This window comes from Molossus molossus, unplaced genomic scaffold (genome assembly GCF_014108415.1).
Source record: "Molossus molossus isolate mMolMol1 unplaced genomic scaffold, mMolMol1.p scaffold_m16_p_1, whole genome shotgun sequence".
NCBI lineage: Eukaryota > Metazoa > Chordata > Mammalia > Chiroptera > Molossidae > Molossus > Molossus molossus.
The window spans coordinates 1,748,910-1,770,081 of record NW_023425344.1 but is presented as its reverse complement, the minus strand read 5'-3'; the positions used below and the strand labels follow the sequence as shown (position 1 = coordinate 1,770,081).

Below are 21,172 nucleotides of genomic sequence, written 5' to 3'. Positions count from 1 at the left end.
GTGCGGCCAGACTAGGTCATGGGGAAGGCCAGGGCGGCCGCGGCGCGCGCCAAGGCCCCCAGGGCCCCGGCGGGAGCGCGGGGCGGCCGGGCCAGGCCCAACCCCAACCCGTTCGAGGTGAAAGTCAACAGGCAGAAGTTCCAGGTTCTGGGCAGGAAGACGCGCCACGACGTGGGGCTGCCCGGAGTGTCGCGCGCACGGGCCATCCAGAAGGTAAGGGGGCGCCCCTCCCCGGTGGCCGTCCCTGCCGGCGCCGCGCGTGCCAGCTGGGCCGGCGCCTGGCCTTGCGGGTCCGTTGGGCAGCGCGGCACCCGGCCCGGCCCCTGGCCCGGCCCGGCCCACCACCCTCCTCGGCGTGTTTCTTGACGTTCTGACCGCGCCGCAGACTCGGGAGCTGGACCCCCGGGACTTGAGACACCCATTGGCTTTTTCTCTGTGCCTCATTTTCCCCGCTGTAAAGTGGAAATGGTGATAATGCCTACATCCTGGGCTGTTGGGAGCATCAGATGTGTTCCTTGAACATCCTTGGGACCGCGCCGGGCACAGCTGTGTCACCAGCTATACGTCCTGTGTCAGACTGTGCCTGTCTTCAGCCTCTGCTTCTGCAGGGGCTGGCATGACCTCCCCTGGAAAACTGCCCCCCCCCCAGGCCCAGCACACAGGTGTGACTCTTCGCGCACTCCTGCTGCTGCTATGCATCTGTACAGACCTGTACCCCCTTTCCTCCTCTAGACTTGGCGCTCTTGGGACCACGGGTCTGGTTCTTCACAGGATAGGGGATCACACAGGGTGCTCAGTAGGTGTTTGATGAGAGTGTCTCTCCTTTGAAACACATGACCTTGTCCCTTGCTGGGTAACATCATTTCAGTTGCCTTCTGTGGAAAGTGTCACAGCTTCCGTCTGTGGTCCTAGAGTGTACCGGGCCTTTCAGATTCAGGTGGCATTCTGTGTGGGTCCCGGGACCTGTTCATTGATTTGTTGAACAATATTTATTGTTCCGCTGGAGAAGATACGTTAGTTGGTTGATGAAAAAGTGAAGGCCCAGAAGGACAAGTGAATTTACTAACATCACACAACTGGTCGGGGCTGGGGCTCCCTCCCCGTTTAAATGTCTGTGGCGCCTTTATGCTCCACGGAGCACTTACATTTAAGTTCTGTTTTGTCTGCTGGGGAGATAAAGATGAATTAAGACTTGGCTTCTGCCTTCAAGCGCACATAATCTATATTCCGTCACACAGTGTGCGATCCCAGTGCATCTTGGGTTTTGATCAGATGTCATCCTACTACAAGGGGCGGGCAGTATGAACAGGACACAAGACAAACTTCCAACGGACTTCAGCAGGTCTCCCACACACACCCAGGGCAGGCGCCTCTGACATAGACACGTTTGTGTTCCCTTACGCCTCTAAAGTGGAATAATAACAGCCTCACTCTTGTGGTGGTTATAAGAATTAAGGAAAATGTGTACTTAGCACATAGTAAGTGCTTCCTAAATACTAGCTATTATTCTTAAACTTCTCAGCTTGTTATTCTCAGACTACTTCACAATTTGGCCCCTAGCTATTGTCCTCGTTTTGCCTTTTGCAACTCAATTTTGTCCAAAAAGACCTGTTTCAGCCCCTAAATCTTCTAAAGGCCAGCCCAAGCCACCACTCTGATACTTGCCCAAGCACCATAACCCAAATAGGATGGGGTGCCCATGCCTCTAGTGTCTGACACGCCCACCTCTTTCTGTGCTAAAGGTCTGGGGGCGAATGGCCAGGAGGAGGGCATGCTGTTGCTGCCTCTGAACCCTCCATACTTGGCCCACAGTACAAACTCAAGTAATTGGTCTGGTGTGACTCAGCGGTTGAGCGTAGACCCTGCACCAAGAGGTTCGATTTCTGGTCAGGACACATGCCCAGGTTGTGAGCCTTATCCCCAGTGGGAGGCATGCAGGAGGTGGCCAGTTGATGTTCTCTATCATCAATGTTTCTATCTCTCTTTCCCTGTTCCTTCTTCTCTCTAAAATCAATAAAGGAAAACAAAAACAAAAACCTCAAGTAACTGAAGGAGCCAAAACTTAGTGCTTTGAGGGCTCACAGTCGTCCTGTGCAGTGGACAATGTTCTGAAGCATGAGGTCCAAGAGCTCAGAGCTGTCTGGATGGACACGGGTCCTCCAGCTGAGTTAGATCATGATTTGTGCAGAGGGGCAAACAGGGCTGGCAAGGTAGGCAGGAGTCTTTGCGTTCATGACGGTCCCTGGCAAGTGAACGGGCACTTGAATGTAGAGTGAGAACAGGCTTTGGAGTGAGAGACCAGGTGTCCGTCCCTGCCATCACTTTACAACAGTCCTCGTTTCCAACATAATCTGTAAAGTAGCAGAAGGTAATGCATCTCTGTTGGTTCTGTGCAGTGGATGGGCGTGCGAGGGGGTCTGCACTCAGTCTGCAGTGGAGGGGCGTGCGAGGGGGTCTGGACTCAGTCTGCGGTGGAGGGGCGTGCGAGGAGGTCTGCACTCAGTCTGCGGTGGGATGGGTGTGCGAGGAGGTCTGCACTCAGTCTGCGGTGGATGGGCATGCGAGGAGGTCTGCACTCAGTCTGCGGTGGGATGGGCGTGCGAGGAGGTCTGCACTCAGTCTGCGGTGGGATGGGTGTGCGAGGAGGTCTGCACTCAGTCTGCGGTGGGATGGGCGTGCGAGGAGGTCTGCACTCAGTCTGCGGTGGGATGGGTGTGCGAGGAGGTCTGCACTCAGTCTGCGGTGGGATGGGTGTGCGAGGAGGTCTGCACTCAGTCTGCGGTGGGATGGGTGTGCGAGGAGGTCTGCACTCAGTCTGCGGTGGGATGGGTGTGCGAGGAGGTCTGCACTCAGTCTGCGGTGGGATGGGTGTGCGAGGAGGTCTGCACTCAGTCTGCGGTGGATGGGCGTGCGAGGAGGTCTGCACTCAGTCTGCGGTGGGATGGGCTTGCGAGGAGGTCTGCACTCAGTCTGCAGTGGATGGACGTGCGAGGAGGTCTGCACTCAGTCTGCGGTGGTTACCCCCTCTTATACCTGAGGGAGCTGAGACCGGGAGCAGTTTTATGGCTGGGACCCAGCCTAGACTCAAGTGCTTGACACTACAGTTTCCCAATGACAGCCCGAGGCAGGACTACCGTTATCTCCCTCTGACAGGTGAGGCCACAGGGGGCAGAGAAGTTGGTGTCCCCCAGGTGGGGGAGCTGGTGGGATTTGGTGTCCACGCTCTTGGCTGCACATCCTACGCCTCATGCACGTGAGGCCTGCAAAATGAGTGACCACAAAACTGCTGCAAGGATTGGCTTGAGGTTGCAAATAAACTTCAGCGAGTAGGCACATTTGCAGATATGGACACGCGAATGACAAGGATTAACTTATATACAAATAAATGTGTGTATGTCACAAGCAACAAGAAAATGTGCTGCCACAGTCTGTGCCCGTCATTGATTATGGCGTCAGACTTGACATAGGGCTTCCTTGTCAGCTCCTGTTGTGAATCTCCTTCCTCTCAGCCGGGACCTCAGCTCCTCCAGCTTTGTACCTGACGCGGTGATCTCTGAGGCTCAGTTCTGTGTTCCCCTTGGTGGCTGCATTTCTCTTTGACTCTCAGTATTGGGTGTGCACTGCAGTTTCCCCTGGGGTCAGACTAGGCCCCTTTGTCTCCCTTATGCGGCAGCAGCCGTTTCCTTGGGGATTGAGATCGCTCTTTCCAGCCAGTAGATTGGCCCTTTCATTGGACTGTTGGTCTCAGTGGCCTAAGGAACAGGAAGTGGCTGGTGGCAGTGTCATCTCACACTGCACTAGAGCCACCGTGGTGCCCTGTGGAAGCATTTCCCCTTCGGGGACCAAGCTCACCAAGCTTGTTTCCTGATCTGTTTTCCAGCGTACCCAGACTTTGCTGAAGGAATACAAGGAGCGGGATAAGTCCAATGTGTTTCTCGATAAGCGCTTTGGAGAATACAACAGCAACATCAGCGCGGAGGAGAAGATGACGCGGAGGTTCGCTCTGGAGCAGCAGGTGTGGGGACAGTGGGCGGAGGTCTTCTGTACGCAGAAGTCGGGCTCGTTCATTTATGTCCCTGTGCACTTGCCCACTGGGGACGAGGGGGGGTCTCGAGTTCTGTACCTGCTCTGGTGAGGCCGAAGGAGAAGCAGCCTTCCGCAGATGCCGCTGGTGGGGGTGCCTTCCCAGAGCGCACGGCAGTTGCGTGTCCTCGGGTTCGGACTAGAGCGCTGCCTTCAGCTCGGTGGGTGGACAGTAAGTGGCCAGTGGGTCGTTTCCGGGGGCCAGGCTGACCCAAGAACTGACGCACCTTCCGCAGTCCTGCTTGTCGGGTGGCCCAGAGCGACCGTGACGCGGCTGAGGCTACGCTGTCATGTTGCACAGACAGTAGAAAAGTAATTGAGTGTTACTGCTAAACGGATGTGGAGATTTTAGAAAACTGACCTTATTTTTCTCTTGTCAGCGACAACATGAAAAAAGGAACATCTACAACCTAAACGAAGATGAAGAATTAACTCATTACGGCCAGTCTTTGGCAGACATCGAGAAGCATAATGACATTGTCGACAGTGACAGTGACACTGAGGAGCGAGGCGCGCTGTCCGGTGAGGGCGGGGGCGGGACAGGGTCTGCTCACCAGGGGACTCTCTGCCTCCCTTCCTGGGGACCTTGACGAGTACTACTGGGTAAGCATCACTGATCCTGAACTGCTCGAGAAATCCTGCACATAGCAGGGTTTTCCTGTTTTATTTATTTACCTTTATTGATTTTAGAGAGAGGAAGGGAGAGAGAGAGATGGAAACATCAATGAGAGAGAACACCGATTGGCCGCCTCCCGCATGCCCCCCCCTGGGGATCGGGCCCACAACCTGGGCATGTGCCCTGACTGGGAATCAGACCAGCAAACTCTTGGTGCAGGGTCACGCTCAACCACTGAGCCACACTTGCCGTGCGGTTTTCCTGTGTTTTAATTGTAGAACTTCAGGAAGGTGTACAACAGATGCAGATGGAGACAGACCAGACAGAGGCTTTTGTGGGCTGAGGAAGCACGTCAGTACCCTGTCTTACGTGAATGTCACTAGTTCATTTTAGCCAGGAGCTCAGAGGGCCTGGTGAACCATCCAGCCATGAGTCCTGGAGTGTGAGCCTCTGGTGAGGGCAGCCTGGAGAACACCAGTGTGACGGCCGTCTCCTTCCTCCGCCTCGTCTGCCTGCACGAGTGTGGCGGGGAGCAGTGTGGTCTGATTCAGTAACCAGGTGGCAGCTTCAGCTGGGCAGCTGTGGGCTAGAACCCTGCTTGGCCTAGGGGCCGGCAGAGCTGGACATCAGCCTAGAACATTCTGTTTCTGTTATTGCTATGAGATCTGAGGCAAATCACTTAACATCAAACCCATTTTCTCATTCCATAAAGAAATGGGTTTGTTTTTTGTTTTTTTTTATCCTCACCCGAGGATATTTTTCCATTTTTTGTACAGATAGAGTGGGAGGGAGAGAGAGGAAGGGGGAGAGAGAGAGAAACATCAACGTGAAAGAGACACATCGAGTGGCTGCCATCCGCACGACCGACCAGGGCCAGGGACAAACTGCAACCGAAGTACGTGCCCTTAGCGGGAACCGAACCCGGGTCTCTCCGGACCGCAGGCCGACGCTCTAACCTCTGAGCCAAACTGGCCAGGGCAAGAAATGGGGTTTTTAAAGGTTTCTTTCCACTCCGATTCGATGACATCCACGGTGTTTATTTCTGTCCTCCGCCCGGTGCCTGGGCTGGACGAAGAGCAGTAGGTCTCGTTGGCCTCAGAAGAGGTGTGAGGAACCGGGAGGGTCTCGGTGGCCTGAGCATTGGCCCTTCCCCCTGCGGCTCAGATCCCAGCTGGTTTTCCTGCATTCGCCTCTCTTTCACGAGATTTGAATGCAATTAAACAAAGGTCCATTTTTGGTGGTGTTTCCAGTCACTTGGGTCAGGGCCAGGGGGTGGTTTTCTGGGGTGGCTCATTTGGGTGTTGAAGTGCACTGTGCCTGGGGTCTCAGGCCGCCACTGGATTCGAGGGTTCTTCCTTGGCCATGGGGCTGGTTCCCAGTGCTGTGCGTGGAGCTGTGCCGGTGCCTGGGCTTCACAGCCCCGTTCCCCTGCTCTGTCCGCAGCCGAGCTAACGGCGGCCCATTTCGGAGGCGGGGGGCTCCTTCATAAGAAGACCTCAAATCAGCCAGGCCAGGAGGGGGAGAGACCCAGATCCCGAAAAGAACTGATTGAGGAGCTCATTTTGAAGTCGAAACAAGAAAAGGTGCGCTGGTCACATTCTGGGTCTGGAGCGGCTGCCACAACACGCTCAGAGAGACCCTGCAGCTCTCTTCCCTGCGGCCCACGGCTGGGGCCCCTGCTGTCTTTGACTTTAGTAAAAGCATTCAGGGTTTTAGTTCCACTGAACACATACTCTGGTTTGTTGTGGTTTGGGGGGTTTTTGTTGGTTGGCTGGTTGGTTTCAGGTTTTTTTGTCGTTGTTAATCCTCACCTGAGGATATTTTTCCATTGAATTTTGTTTTTAGAGTGCAAGTGAGGGAGAGAGGAGGAGGAGAGAGAAAAACACATCGATGTGAGAGACACATCGATGGGCTGCGTCCCACACATGCCCCAACCAGGGCCAGGGATTGAACCTGCAACCCAGGTACATGCCCTTAACGGGGAATCGAACCCGCTACCCTTCGGTGTGTGGGCCAGCGCTCTAACCACTACACCACACTGGCGGGGCTGGTTTCGGTGTTTGACGTGCAGCAGGAGACGAGTGCTGTCGGGTGAGACTCTGCAGCTTTGCACAGAAGGTCTTGATTACCTGTGGCCAGCGTCCTGTTGATGCGAGCGCGGCTGCTCGTCACCAGGAGTGGCCTGGGCACGGTGGCAGGCTGTCTGTCCGAGTCCAGCAGTAACGCTGTGGCTGTCGGCTCTTCTTTTCAGCGGGAGAGACAGGCTCAGCGTGAAGACGCCCTGGAGCTCACGGAGAGGCTGGACCGAGACTGGAGAGAGATCCACAGCCTCCTGGCACCCAAGGCGCCCCGGGCCCAGCACAGGGACCGAAAGGAGCAGCCGCAGGTGGGACTCAGCAGCAGAAGCCAATGCAGAGCTCGCGTCTGCCGTCGACTTTCTCCGCAGGGAGGCGGTGGCCAGGTTCCTGGTCTCCGTTTCTGTTAGGACCTGAGTTTCTGTTGATGTTTTCTCAGGTTGTCTGTTCCTTTGGGGTGGAAACAGACTAACAATTATTTCAATATCTACTCAAAAAAAATTGAAGAAAAGATAATTCTCAGTATGAAAAATACTTCAGTGGGGAGACCGTCCGGCGGTGTTTGAATTTACACGTTTACTTTTCCCTCCACACAATGTTCGGTTCCTACCACATTCTTTTAGTCTAAGCTGTTGACACAGTTGCATGTGTTTGAGTAGCTGGTCTCCAGGAAATAGGGAGGTCGTCGCCTGGTCGCCTGGCGTCAGGACGTCTGAGTCACCTTTGCTGCTGCTGTTACCTTCACCCGACCTCTGGGGGCTTAGTGCCTGATGAGCAGTGATCAGTTTTATTAAAGCAGATGTATTTTGAGAACTTTCTAGGAGCGAAAAGTCCTGTGTGACCTGAAAGTGTTGTCAGGACTGATGAGAACAGCGTCCTCTCAAGAACAACACTGCCGTGGCTCTGTGTCCCCGTGATGGTGCCAGCCCTGGCTGCGTGAGGGAACCGCCTGGCAGGTGTAAAGAAAAGACACGTACTGAAAATGAAACACCCCTTCTTTCTGCCCTAGCCTGACGCCTACGACAGGATGGTCCGCGAGCTGGGCTTTGAGATGAAGGCACAGCCCTGCAACAGGATGAAAACGGAGCAGGAGCTGGCAAAGGAGGAGCAGGAGCGGCTCCGGCGCCTCGAGGTGCGGGTCCGATGCCGGAGCGTCAGGCACCTGGCCGCTGGGGGAGTGGGGGGGGGAGACACTCTCTGCTTTAGTCAGTGGGGTCTTTTCAGGCTATTGAAACTATGTGTATTTTACTGTAAGTATCTTTTTTCTTTTGTAAGTATCTTTATTCTGATCACACACAAAAAAGTACAGGTAATGTCCTTCCTGGCCCGTCCGCGAGGAGCACCACACGTGACTTCTCTCTCCTACTCAGGTGGACAGAGTCCGGAGGATGCTCGGGAAGGAGGAGGGGGACAGGAAGAAGCCCACACACGTGTCAGCAGACGACTTGAACGATGGTTTCGTGCTGGACAAGGATGACAGGCGTCTGCTCTCCTACGAAGTAAGACGTTTGCCTTTTCTACGTTAAACACGTTTTGGGGTGTCTCGCTGAATAGGCTTGTCTCAGGTGGAAACTGACTCCTCCGGAGTGTGTCCCTGCAGCCCTGCACCTGGTGTTTATGGGCCCAGGCCCGAGACGGGCAGGTGGCAGCATGAACTCTGCCCTCTTGGGGCTCCTTTCGCGCTTACTCGTCTGTTAACGAGTGACCCGTTGTCTGCGTGAACTCAGCGTTCACGTGGCGGGAGCGCGCTCAAGGCCAGCGCTCTGAACGCTGCGGTGAAATACGACGTTTCTGAGGCTGCAGTGTTCGTGAACTGCTAAGACTCAAACGCGTCCCCCCCTCGAAGTGAGTCCATCAGGGTGCAGGGCAGGCAGGTGTCCTGAGCAGAGAGGAACCCGAGGCAGGGTTTGGGTGCTCACAACACATTGGGGGACACAGGTCACCCTTGGGTGCTGCCACCCCAGTGCATCCCAAATCCCAAGAAGCCCCTGCGGAACCAGCTGTCCCCAGAGCCACTGGCTGGCTGCTGCAGACCTCACAGCTGCTGGGGCCCGGCATCCTGGCGGCAGGTGTGGGGTTGGCTCCTGGCCTCTCCCCCGTGGTCGGGTTTGAGCTGCAGGTGGGCACTGAGGCCCAGATCCAGTGGAGGTTTGTGTTCCCTGCTGGCGAGCGAGAGAAAGCACGTGGGTGTGTGCAGCGCTGGGTGCAGTCCCGGTGCTCCGCCCGCGGTCTTCCTGGGCCACATGCCTGTGGTGTCCCGTCGTGTTCCCAGGACGGAAAGATGAAGGTCCAGGAAGAGCAAAGCGGGGAAGCCAGTGCCGGTGGGAACGCAGAGGAAGAGGGCGAGGACGAGAGCGAGGACGAGAGCGAGGAGGACGCAGAGGGCAGCGGGGGCTCGGACAGCCACTTGGACCTGGACTGCGATGCGGAGAGCGAGGACGAGAGTGTGGGGCCGGAGCGGGTGCGGCGGCGGGCGCCCAGGGAAAGGCCGGAGACTGGGTGTCAGGAAGCCCGAGAAGCTGCTGGAGCCGAGCTGCCCTATACATTTGCAGGTAACAAATTGGGGGGTTTCCTTGGTCTGGGGATGGCGTCCAGCCTGGCGATCAGTCAGCCCCCTGGGGCTCCTGTGGAGTGGGGCTGTGGTGACACGTGGACACGTCCAGCTGAAGCCTCGGCTGGTGGACAGGTGTGGTCCTCCTCCATGTCTGTCCAGTGTTGCTGTGGGGCCTGGCACACTGGTGGCCTTTGTGAGTGAACACAGGCGGGAAGAGGGCAGACACACACCTTCCTGTGGAAGTGTCGGCCTCTTGCGTGGGCATGCGGCTGCAGAGACCTGGGCCAGGCCTGGGTATCAGCGCCCTGTGCTCAGGCCGCTGTGTTCTCTCCAGGACACAGGAAAGGGGTCCAGCTCCGGCCAGCAGTCCCTTCCTGTGATTGCAGGTTATTTCAAGACGGCACACTCACAGGCGAGGCTGGCTTCCATGGGCGTGGCCCCAGCTGGTGGGGTCTCAGGGGACGCCACTGCTCTGCTCACGGGGCTCCTGGCCCGCCCTGTCCCTTGCACTCACAGCGTATTGGGTATTCAGGCAGGTTCCTCCAGAGCACAGGCTCAGACCCTTCCTTACGGTGCCTCTTCCGAGGGGCTGCTCACCGCAGGCTTAGCCTCCCCGCCCACGGCACACAGGTGTGACGCTGCAGCACGCGGGGAGGCTCGGGAAACTCGTGTTTCTGTAGACAGAAGTCCAAAGGTCTCTCGCTGTGCAAAGGAAATAATACCCTCACACTGCGCCCGGCACAGGGGTCGTTCTCGTGCTGAACAGTGAGTGTGCAGCGTGTGTTTCCACAGCTCCGGAGTCCTCGGAGGAACTGAAGTCTCTGCTGTCAGGGAAGTCCGCGGAGGAGCAGCTGCTGGTGGTAGAGAGAATTCAGAAGTGCCACCATCCCAGTCTCGCCGTGGGAAACAAGGCAAAATTAGAAGTATGCGGGGTGAAGGGTTCAGTGTTGGGAGCGTAGGCCTCTGTCCCTGGGCTGTGTGGTGCCCGGGCACAGGGAGCTGCTGTCGCCGCGTGCCCTGACCCCTGCACGGTGCTGGCGGGGCCGGGGCTGCAGTGGGCGGAGAGCCTGGACATGCAGTGCTCTGGGCCTTGGCAGCCCGGGAGGCCTGCACTGGCGCCGCATCACCTGAACCCTGGCCTCCTGCTGAGGCGGGGGCGCTGTGCATGCCACCCTCGTGCTCCAGCCTGAGCCCTCCCTCCCGCATCTGCCTGGGTTCATTCCCGGCTCAGCACTGAGCTCTTCCCGTCTGTTCTCCCAGAAACTGTTCGGCTTCCTTTTGGAATATGTTGGAGATTTGGCCACAGATGATCCACCAGACCTCGAAGTGATTGATAAGCTGGTTGTGTAAGTAGACATGGTGGGTATGGGACTGAGCTGAACTATCTCATTCTCGTCGAGTGGTGAGGATACACCTCAGGGTTTGTAAGGGGACCTTGTACATGGGCCTTGCAGGCGCGGCAGCGGCTGTGACTTCAGCCGTGACAGGTCACTGACCAGTCAGCCTGCTTCTGCCCCCTGGGGATGGGGCATGTCTTTAGCTACAGACAGGACTCTGATGGCCGAACCCCTTCAGATCTGTTTATACTATCTGAGGGTGACTCGCTTTCATTCTCCAATGACGTCAAGCTCTGCTGGGGTGTCTGAGGGGTGATTGGAACACGTGGTTCTGGGCATGTCCCGATGTCACCTCGAGTCTACTTCAGTGGCACCCAGCAGGCTCGTGCGACCTGGGGCGCTGGTGGGGGAGCCCGTCCCTCTTGCCCAGCTGTCCCTGCGCAGGGATGACAGCTGGTTTTGGCTCCTGGTGACAGCAGAGCCCCGTGTGGTGGCTCCTGGCCCTGCGGTGGCCGGGGCAGGCCTGGCGCGGCTTCCGTGTGGGGAGGGTAGTGGGCGCGGGGCCTCGCGACGGCCGCCTCTTCGGGCGGGCTGCTGCGGAGCCTCGAGCTCGTGGTGAAGCGCCAGACACACGGCCAGGCCGGGTACACGTGCCCCATGCCGCGAGCTGAGCGTAGGCCACACACATGTCACCGAGCACATGTGCAGGGCCACTTGGCCCACCCTGCAGCCGGCAGTGTCGGTGCCGGTCCCGTGTGGCTTCGGCTCCAGAGCAGGGTTGGCCACAGAGAGGGCGGGGTCTTGTTTTCTCTGGAGCCTGTTCCGCTGACTTGTGTTTGATCAACAGGCAACTGTACAACCTTTGCCAGATGTTTCCTGAATCTGCGAGCGAGTCCGTCAGGTTTGTCCTCCGAGATGCCATGCACGAGATGGAAGAGAGGATCGAGGCCAAGGGCCGAGCCTCGTTTCCGGGGCTGGACGTGGTAAGCTGCGCTTCGCCTGACGAGTCACCGGCCTCAGCTGCCAGGAGCCCAGTGCCGTCCAGTGTCACGCAGGTGGCTGCATGGCCCCGAGAGGCCAGCGTCCCCAAGGGTGATCTGCAGGGGTGCTTCTCTGTCACTGGTGAACTGAAATGTGTTCATAAAAAAAGTTGTGGTTTGGTTGCATATGAAGGGACCATGTTTTGTCTTCATGGCAAAGAGGTTTTAAGGCCAAAAGAAGGAGCAGATTTCCTGGGGGACCCAAGCCCACGGGGTGGTTCCTTCACTGAGACATTCGGGGCAGTTTGTGACAGCCATGGCGGTAGTGTTGGCCTCAGTGACCTTTACTCAGCTACTCCACTTCCTAGCCTTTGTGTTTAAGTGAACGAACAATCACTAGCGGGAACTCAAAGTGCAAGATTTGTGTTCATGGTTTTAATAGACTCCCCCAAACAGGATCTGAGCTAGTGTCCAGGCCTTTGCCGGTGACTTCGGTTCCTCTGTGGGCCTGTCCCAGCATCCTCTCCGCAGTACCCATGAGGGGCGGTGCCTGCAGCCCTGGCCGGGGAGACCTGGTCTCAGCCCCTCTCCTCGGGCCTGCTTCTGCCCAGCAGTATTGTGGGGGCCAAACAGCGGGGCCCAGGCGGGCTGCCTGGCCTTCAGCCCAGTCTCTCTGTCTGAGCTGTGGGTCCTGGCTCTGCCCTTGTATGTAAGGGGGTGAAGGCTGCAATACCTGCCTTTTTGGTGCCTCGTGTTGGTGTTGCCTGTGGCTATCCCTGGACCTTGGCCGTCTACGTAGAAGTAATAGGTTGCTGTCATCATCACCTAAGACAAAACAGCCACATTTGTATTTTTAATTTTTTTTTAAATCCTCACTTGAGGATATTTTTGCATTTATCTTCAGATGAAGTGGGAAGGGGCAAAGGAAGGGGGGGGCGAGAGAGAGAGAGAGAGAACCATCAATGTGAGAGACACATCGATTGGTTGCCTCCCACTCGACCCTGACCAGGACCGGGGACCAAACTGCATCCGAGGTACGTGCCCTTGACCGGAATTAAACCCGCAACTCTTATCCGGGGGCTGACACTCAACCACTAAGCCAAACTGGCCAGGGCTACTTTGTGTTTTCAGGTGTCATCTTAGAATGTAGTCGAGGCAGCTTCACGTGGTGGAGGTGGCACCGGCTCCCCACTTCCTGGGGGTGTGGCGGGCTGGGCAGTGCCCCTGCTCCCACCCTGCCGCCCCAGTGCCCCGGTCCAGACCACCCTGCCGCCCCGGTGCCCCGGTCCAGACCACCCTGCCGCCCCCGTCCAGACCCACGCCGCCCGCCCACTTCCACCTGCTCTGACATGTCTCCACTCACTGCACCTGCACTGGTCATTGTGTCCCATGTGAAATTAGACCAGGGAGCTTGCAAGTAATACTGCTGTTAGCAGTCGGCTGTTGTCAGCACCACGGCCTGGAGCTTTGTGGCCCATTCCTTGTGATGAGCAGATGGGGACAGCAGACAGCACGGCGGGGGGGGGGGGTTGTGCAGAGAACAGCCCCTCCGGCTCCCAGCCCCACTGCCCGCGGCCCTCCACGCCCTCACCGCAGCACGGTGCCTGCAGGGTGGACGAGCGGGCTTGTCATCTGTCCAGTGTGCTTGGTGAGGCTGCCACAGAGAAGCCATCTTCCCTCTGAGCTCCAGGCTCAGAGCAGGGCGAGGGTGTGGGGCCCACGGCCTCTGACTGCTCCCCAAGGCAAAAAGGGCAGTGGGTGTGTAGTCTGCAGTGACCCCTGCACCAGCCGTGGGCTTGACGCTCCAGAACGGTCAGCTGGGGCCTGCACCCGAGCTGGCCAGGCTCCTGGGGCAGTACAGCCTCATGCTGCACCCACTCACCGACCACCAGAGAACCCCCACATTCCAAAGAGCCTGTCTGGGTGTGGTGTGAGTAACAGCTCTGGAGGGAGCCCCTGCCTGGCCACAAGGCCACACAGCACGTCACGGGGCGACGCTGTGTCTCACCAGATCTCAAGCCACTTTTGCTTTGGAGCCCTGGTAGGCAGTGTTTAAACCCTGTCTCCCTCCTTCCACCTTCACGGCACGCTTTCCTTCCAGCTCGTCTACTTGAGGATCGCTGGGCTGCTGTTCCCGGCCTCGGACTTCTGGCACCCTGTGGTGACCCCCGCCCTGGTGTGCCTGAGCCAGCTGCTCACCAAGGTGCGTGTCCGCATGGGCCCCGCTCTGTCAGGGCGGCGGGGCTGCATGAGGGCCCTGGACACTGATGTTGGGGCCGGCAGAGGAGCAGCTTGTCCCAAAGGGTCATGGGCACGAGTTGGGAGCTCCGAGATCAGAAAGCCCCAGTTCCCCCACAGCACCCCAGCTTCAGCAGCCCAGATGGGGTCGGGGTCTGATTTAGCAACTGGAGGTAATAGAGGGTGTTACCCCAGAAAACAATCATCGTAGTGGAGAAAGCGTGGAGTCTGATGGGGGTTCTAGTCCTTTCTGCTTAAAGCCCCGGTGATCCCTCTTCCGTGATGGTGTGGGCTGGGCCCCTCACGCAGGTGCTGCACAGCCCCGCGCTCTCCCTGGGCCCCACCCTCTGGGCGGAGCTCCGGCACCCACCTCACGTGGGAGCAGGTGGTCTGCCGGGCGCGGTGTCCAGACCTGGTCCCACCAGTCACCGAGCTCTTCCTTTGCAGTGCCCTGTCCTCTCTCTGCAAGACGCGGTGAAGGGCCTGTTCGTGTGCTGCGTGTCCCTGGACTACGTGTCTCTGTCCCAGAGGTTCATACCCGAGCTGATTAACTTTCTTCTGGGGATCCTGTACATAGCAACCCCCAACAAGCAAAGCCAAGGTGAGCTGATCGGAGGGAGCTTTTCGAATGTATTGTACTTGAGACTTTTCTGGAGGACTTCTGAAAGGGACTCATCCTGGTGGAGAGGTTGGGAGGTGGGAGAGTGGGGAGAAGACAAACGTCTGCGTCCCCTCACTGGAGTGTGCCCCTTCCCTCGTGCGGATGAGGACACTTCGCACTCCGAAGGCATCGGGCTAGAGCCGCACGCGGGCGCTGTCAGGGGCCCCAGAGAGCTGCCTAAAACAGTCTCCGCTTGCTTTGTGTGTTGCTGTTAATCTTCACCTGAGGATGTTTATCGTGACATGGAGAGAGAAACATCGATGGGAGAGAGATGCATCAAGTGGTTGCCTCCTGCATGACCCCAACTGGGGCTGTGGATTGAACCTGCCACCCAGATACATGCCCTTGACCAGGAATTGAACCTGCGCGCTCTGGGCTGCAGTCCGACACTCCAGCCGCTGAGCCTCACCAGCCAGGGCTGTCCCAGCTTTCTGTGTTGAAGTAATAATTTTCTTAAATTTTGGATTAAGTAAAATACGTAAGATGAACCTTACGTTTGTATGTGCGACAAGCATGCGTGGCGTGCTCCCGGGCTCCCACCGTGGGCAGCGCTGCGCTGGGTGCTGCCTCGGCCTTGGTTCCGGAGGAGAGACTCCTGAGGAGCAAGCGCCAGCGCTGCGCGCTCACCCACTGCCCTGGCCCCTCAGTCCTGTGCCCCCTGGAGCGGGGAGGCCTGCTGGCCTGTCCCTGGCTGGGTCGTGTTGGTGCGCTCAGTGCCGCCGGTCCTGGGCTCCCCCGCGACTCAGTGGTGGCGCCGTGGTCCTGCCGCCCCGCTGCGAGCTCCCTGGCCGCCGTGGCAGAGCACAGCCCGGGCACCGTCAGAAGGTGGCTGCAGTCAGGCCAAGTGTAGAAGGCACTGGACGTGGGGCGGCAGCGGGTGGGCAGCTGCTTTGCCCAGCTCCTCTGCTCCCCTCTGCTCTCCCTGCAGGCTGCTCCCTCGGCCTCACCCGCCCTGCCGGGCCGTGCCAGGGCCAAGTCCTGCACATCCCTGGTCCTTTGCCAGCCTTCGCCCTGCGGGATAGACTGACTCGGTGAACTCGGTCCCCCAGCAGCACTCACAGCTGACGCCTCCCCCTGCTTTGTCATCACTGCTCATTTCTGATTTCCCATCAAGGTCACTTGTTTCATGGATGTTCTCTACGGCTGCCTGCCCTCAAGGGCACAGACATGGATGGCGGCGGCACCCCAGGCCACTGCCCCACGAATCCAGTGACGCTCAGAGGCCTCTCTGTCCCTGTCCCCTTGGAATTCAGGTCACACTCTGGTGCACCCTTTCAGACCTCGGGGGAAGAACTCGGAGCTGCTCCTGGTGTCTAACGACGAGGACGCGGCCACGTGGCAGAGGCGAAGCCTGTCCCTCCACTGGGCAAGTGCATCGAAAGCCCAGACCGAGACGGAGGCCAACCACACCCGGTAGGTGTGGGCCCCACGGGCCAGGCCTCAGAGAGCCCGGACACCCCAGGCCCTGGGCCCGAGGCTGCCCCGTGTCATCTGTTTGGAGGGTTACCTATGAGTAGAAAACCCTAGAAACTCCCCAGCAAAGCTATTAGATATAATAATTGGATTTAACAAAGTACAGGATATGGAGTCTGTGTGCAGAAAGCAGTTGCATTTCTGTACGCTAACAGTCAACAGTCTGGAAAGGAAATGACAAACAGTTCCATGACAGTAGGGTGAGGAAGAAGAAGAGTCTCAGGAATTAACAAAGGAGGGGGGCTTGCATGCTGAAACGACAGAACTGCTGGAAGAAACCAGAGGGGCAGTGAGTGGGGACATCCCACGGTGGCCTGGGACCTGGAGGAGTCGCCCAAGGGCACACGTGTGGGCCCGGCTCCCGCAGCAGCCGCCCGTGACCACGTCCCTCTGGTGGGAGGGCAGAGCGGGCGTGTGCTGTGAGTCCTTCAGTTTCCGGTTTTCAAGTTTTTTTTTTTCTCACCTGAGGACATTTTTCTGCTTTTTTGTTCAGACAGAGTGGGAGGGAGAGACAGGAAGAGAGAGGGAGAAACATCGACGTGAAAGGGACACATCGAGTGGCTGCCTCCTGGACGACCAACCAGGGCCGGGGACAAAGTGCAACCGAGGTACGTGCCCTTAGCGGGAACCGAACCTGGGTCTCTGGACCGCAGGCTGATGCTCTAACCGCTGAGCCAAACCAGCCAGGGCTAAAGTATTTTTTTAATTACTTTTTTAAATCCTCGATTGAGATGCTTTTATTGATTTTTAGAGAGAGGAAGGGAGAGAGAGAGAAACATTGATGGGAGGAAAACATCGATCAGTTGCCTCCCATACACGCCCCAACTGGAGATCGAACCTAGACCTAGACATGTGCCCTGACCAGGAACCAGACTGGTGACCTTTCAGTGTGCAGATAGACGTCCCCGCTGAGCCGCACTGGCCGGGCCGGGCTCTGATGCAGACGGACGTCCCCGCTGAGCCGCACTGGCCGGGCCGGGCTCTGATCTTTAAGTTAGAGATTGCTTGAAATTCTATTCTTGAAAAAAATTTTTCTGTGGTTATATACGCATAAAGTTTACCTTCCTATTTATCCGTGTACAGTTCAGTGGCCTCACCGTCATCCTCTCCAGGACTTGCTCATCTTCCCAAACTGACACACTGTCCCCACTGAACTACAGCTCCCTCCCCCGCCCCTGGCTCCATCGCTCTGACTTGTCTCTGATTTGACACCGGTGTGGGCCTCACGGAAGTGGAATCAGATGGCATTTGTCCTTGTGACTGGCTTGCTTCGCTGCTCATCGTGTCCCAGGTCCCTCCGTGCTGGAGCAGGTGTCAGAATTCCTTCCATTTTAAGCTGAGTAGCAGTCCTCTGTGTGGATGGACTGCGACTTGCTCTTCTGTCTGTGGTGGACACTTGGGTTGCTGCTGTTTTCGCTGTTGTGGGCAGTGGTGTGTAAGTCTGCCCAGTCCCCGCCTGCCTTTCTTTGGGGGATGTACCCAGAATGGAACAACTGGTCACATGGCAGCTCTATCTCTAAGGATCTGAGGAGCCTCCATGCTGCTTCCAGGCGGCTGCGCCTCTGCATTCCCACCAGCCGCGCACGCGGGTCCCATCCCTCCACGTCCCTGCCAGCACTTGTTTTGTTTTTTGGTTTCTGAGAGGTGTGCAGGTGTCTCACGTGGTCTGACCTGTGTTCCCTGCTGAGTGAGCTGAGCCCCTGTCACGTACCTGTCGGCCATCCGTGTGTCCTCTTTGGAAAAATGTCTGTTCAAGTCCTGACAGCCATTATTTCCATGGAAAAGACAACTTTCCCAGAGTATCTATGTTATTTTCAAAACATATCTGCCTAACTTTACAAACTAATTTAAAACTAAAACAAGAGCCCTGTCCTGCACTGTCCCACGGCACCGCTGTTCCGGACAAGGCCGTCCTCCACGCCTGGCCCTGTGGCCAGTGTGACCTCCGCCTGCCACGGCCCACACTGTCGTCTTCAGTCGAGTGCTGACTTTTCATTCTTGCCAACGTTCTTGCCTGTCGCCCTGCAGGCTGTCCTGCCTGGCCGTGTGTCTGGCCCTGGCGCAGCGCTGTGTGCTCATGTATGGGACACTGCCCGCCTTCCAGGACATCATGAGGCCCTTCAGAACTCTCCTGACACAGCACCTGGCTGCCAGCAACCATCCCCAGGAGCTGCAGGTGAGGCTCCCTGCCGGGGTGCGTGGCCCTGGTCCAGCCTTTCTGCGAGGGGGGCTCTGTTCTTGCGAGTCTGGGCATGGGTTGATCTGAGGACTGTCACAGTGTCACACGTCCCTTTCCGTCTGCCCACTGTCCACCGAGTCTGGGCAACAGCCCCTCCCAGCACATGGGTTTCCTGAGAACAGTCTCACCGCCCGGCACAGGCCACACGCCGTGTGGGCCTCTCTGACCTGGAGGCTCCGCGTGGCCGCAGGCACCTTGCTGCCGCCCAGTCACCCTGCTCCTGCGCCCACGCACCTTGTGCCACCACCCGTCTCACCTGGGTCCTCCGAGGTCCTCCCTCCATCCGGCCGCTGCCCTGCCCGTGGCGGGGCCCCAGCACGTGCCGTCACATCTCTGTCCCCCAGGACGTGGGCCTGTGAGGACGTCCTGTCATTGGTGGAAGGTGCAGAGGTGTCAGCACCTGCCCACCTGCAGACGTGTCTGTGGCCTGTCCCTCACTCCTAAGGGCAGACGGCCGGTTCGTGGCTCGGGGTGAGCTGAGCTGCTCGTGCCTTGCCTGTAGTCCCCACGGAGCTGGGGCACTTGGCCCTCAGGGGTGAACCTCCAGACAGGTCAGGGTGCAGGGCCTGTGGTGCAGGAAGCCTGAGTTCCGGGACACACCTGTGTGAGGAGAAAAGCAAGGAACCAACATCAGCAGGCTGGTTTCTAGAAAGTTCCTCACGTTTCAGCCAGCTCCCCTGGGAGCCGGCTGTGACGAGAGCGCCTTAACTGCAGGTACTTTCTGTTGGGGTGGGAGTGAGGTCAGATCGTAACACAGTCCTGCTCGGCCTGCCACATGGCCCGGCGCTGCCTGGCTCCCTGCGTGCCCAGCAGGTGCTGCCTGGCTCCCTGCGTGCCCAGCAGGCGCTGCCTGGCTCCCTGCGTGCCCAGCAGGTGCTGCCTGGCTCCCTGCGTGCCCAGTAGGTGCTGCCAGGTTTCTCTGGGGAAGAACAGCCCCACTGCCCGGTGCTGGGAGCACAGGCGGCCTTACTGCTGATCAGATGTCCTTGCCGTCCTCGGCCCTGCGGCCCTGCCTGCGTGGAGGGCTGTGCCGGAGGGAGAGGGGCGGCCTTCATGCACACCCCTCCCCGCCAGCAAGGTCGCGGGCCTGTGACCACCTGGGAGAGTGAAGAAGGCCAGGTCCCGCGCCGCCCCCCACAGAGGCTGCAGAGGGCCGGCCGCCTTGGGCCATCTCAGCAGCGCCCTTCCTCTGTTGCAGGAGCTGTGTCGAAGCACCTTGACTGCCATCGAGACCCAGGAGAGGCGCTACCATCCCCTGGTCAGCGAGAAGAGCAAGCCGGTGCCGCTGAAGCTGTTCACCCCCCGGCTGGTCAGAGTGTGAGTGTGGCTCCGGGCAGGGTCTCACCGTGGAGGGCCCAGGGGTCTGGGTGTGGGCCCGCCTGCAGTCCTGGAGCCAACTCCTCCCGGGTGCTGCCTGCTTTCAGGCTCGAGTTCGGGAGGAAGCAGGGAAGCAGCAAGGAGGAGCAGGAGCGGAAGAGGCTGGTGCACAAGCACAGGCGAGAGTTCAAGGGCGCCGTGCGGGAGATCCGCAAGGACAACCAGTTCCTGGCCCGGATGCAGCTGTCGGAGATCAGGGAACGGTGAGGCGCGGCGCGGGGGGCGGGGGGCACGTGCCGGGCATGGCCCTGGTGCCGGCCGTCCTCCAGAGACTCACCCAGAAACGGGCTTTTTCCTGTCTTAGGGACGCGGAAAGAAAGCGCAAAGTAAAGCAGCTTTTTAACAGCCTGGCTGAGCAGGAAGGTGAATGGAAGGCTCTGAAGAGGAAAAAGTTCAAAAAATAAACTTTTTATTCAGGCAAGGAGGCGCCGTACTAGTGAAAGTAAAGGTGCTGTGATGTCTGGTTTTTTCTTGCATTCAGCTCCCATTCCACCTCCCTGATGAAATGACTTGGAATTGGGAACAGTTCTCTCCAAGGGCCAAGTGCTGATAAACTAAATGACTTGGTCCATCAAATGCAGACAAACACCAGTCAGTCATAGGGTTTGGGACCGAGGATTCTGGACAGTCTTAATTTTAGTCAACCAAGGACACTTGCCTTCATGTATAGAATGCAGTGTTATTTCACATTGTAAATTACATTTTCAATTATAAAATAAACACGTTCGCAATCAGATATCAAAGAATAAAACAGTCACCCATACCCCAACCCCTTAACAGGCATGACCGGCACTGCCCTAATTCAGTCTATCGGCTGCTTCAGAGCCATTGCCCAGTCTTGCTTCTGCGCACTGGGCGGCTGTGGCGGGGGAGGGGACGCTGAGCCACACTGGCCCTGACCTGGGAGGCCTAGGTTTTGGGTCAGAATCAGTTAAGATGCGGAGGTTGTGGTTAAGGTCGAAAGCTTGTAAATTAAAGGCTGACTTTCCATCCTCCACACCAAGAAGCTTCTTAAGAGTGCAAGACGGTCGAGGGGCTGTGGGCTGCTGGAAGTGACAGCCTCCAAGGTCCCTAGAATGGGGACTGTTTAGGGACTGTGTTTAGCATGTTGATATGAACACTTTTTTTTTTTTTTTAATCCTCACCCGAGGATATTTTTCCATATTTTGTTCAGAAAGAGTGGGAGGGGAGGGGGGGAAACATCGACGTGAAAGGGACACGAGTGGCTGCCACCCGCACGACCAAACAGGGCCGGGGACAAACTGCAACCATAACCGAGGCGCATGCCCTCAGTGGGAACCAAACCCGGGTCTCTCAGGACCGCAGGCCAACGCTCTAACCGCTGAGCCAAACGCCAGGGCCATTTGTTCTTTTTATCCAACACTTTCCTTCCTCTGCCGCTTCCCCACACCTGATGTAAGAAGTGTTGGGGCAGTCGGCCCATCCTAAGTGTGAGTTACATGATGCAAAAGGGGGAGCATGGCTCGGGACAGCAGCAGCCAAACGTGGACAAGGGGAGGTTGAGCCTTCTTTGGAGAG

The 21,172-nt window shown here is 57.8% G+C and overlaps 1 protein-coding gene across 1 annotated transcript; it reads left to right on the top strand.

Moving 5' to 3' along the window:
* Positions 1-18: 18 nt before the first annotated feature.
* On the top strand, positions 19-20,348 carry NOP14 (NOP14 nucleolar protein). The gene is made up of 18 exons (XM_036275003.1): positions 19-213; positions 3,881-4,015; positions 4,464-4,605; positions 6,143-6,282; positions 6,951-7,085; positions 7,784-7,906; positions 8,145-8,273; positions 9,047-9,326; positions 10,121-10,251; positions 10,589-10,674; positions 11,513-11,648; positions 13,747-13,848; positions 14,331-14,484; positions 15,798-15,957; positions 18,046-18,193; positions 19,455-19,573; positions 19,681-19,836; positions 19,938-20,348. Exons 1-18 carry the CDS (start codon positions 19-21, stop codon positions 20,035-20,037), a joined length of 2,571 nt encoding a protein of 856 aa, XP_036130896.1. The 3' UTR covers positions 20,038-20,348.
* Positions 20,349-21,172: the final 824 nt, after the last annotated feature.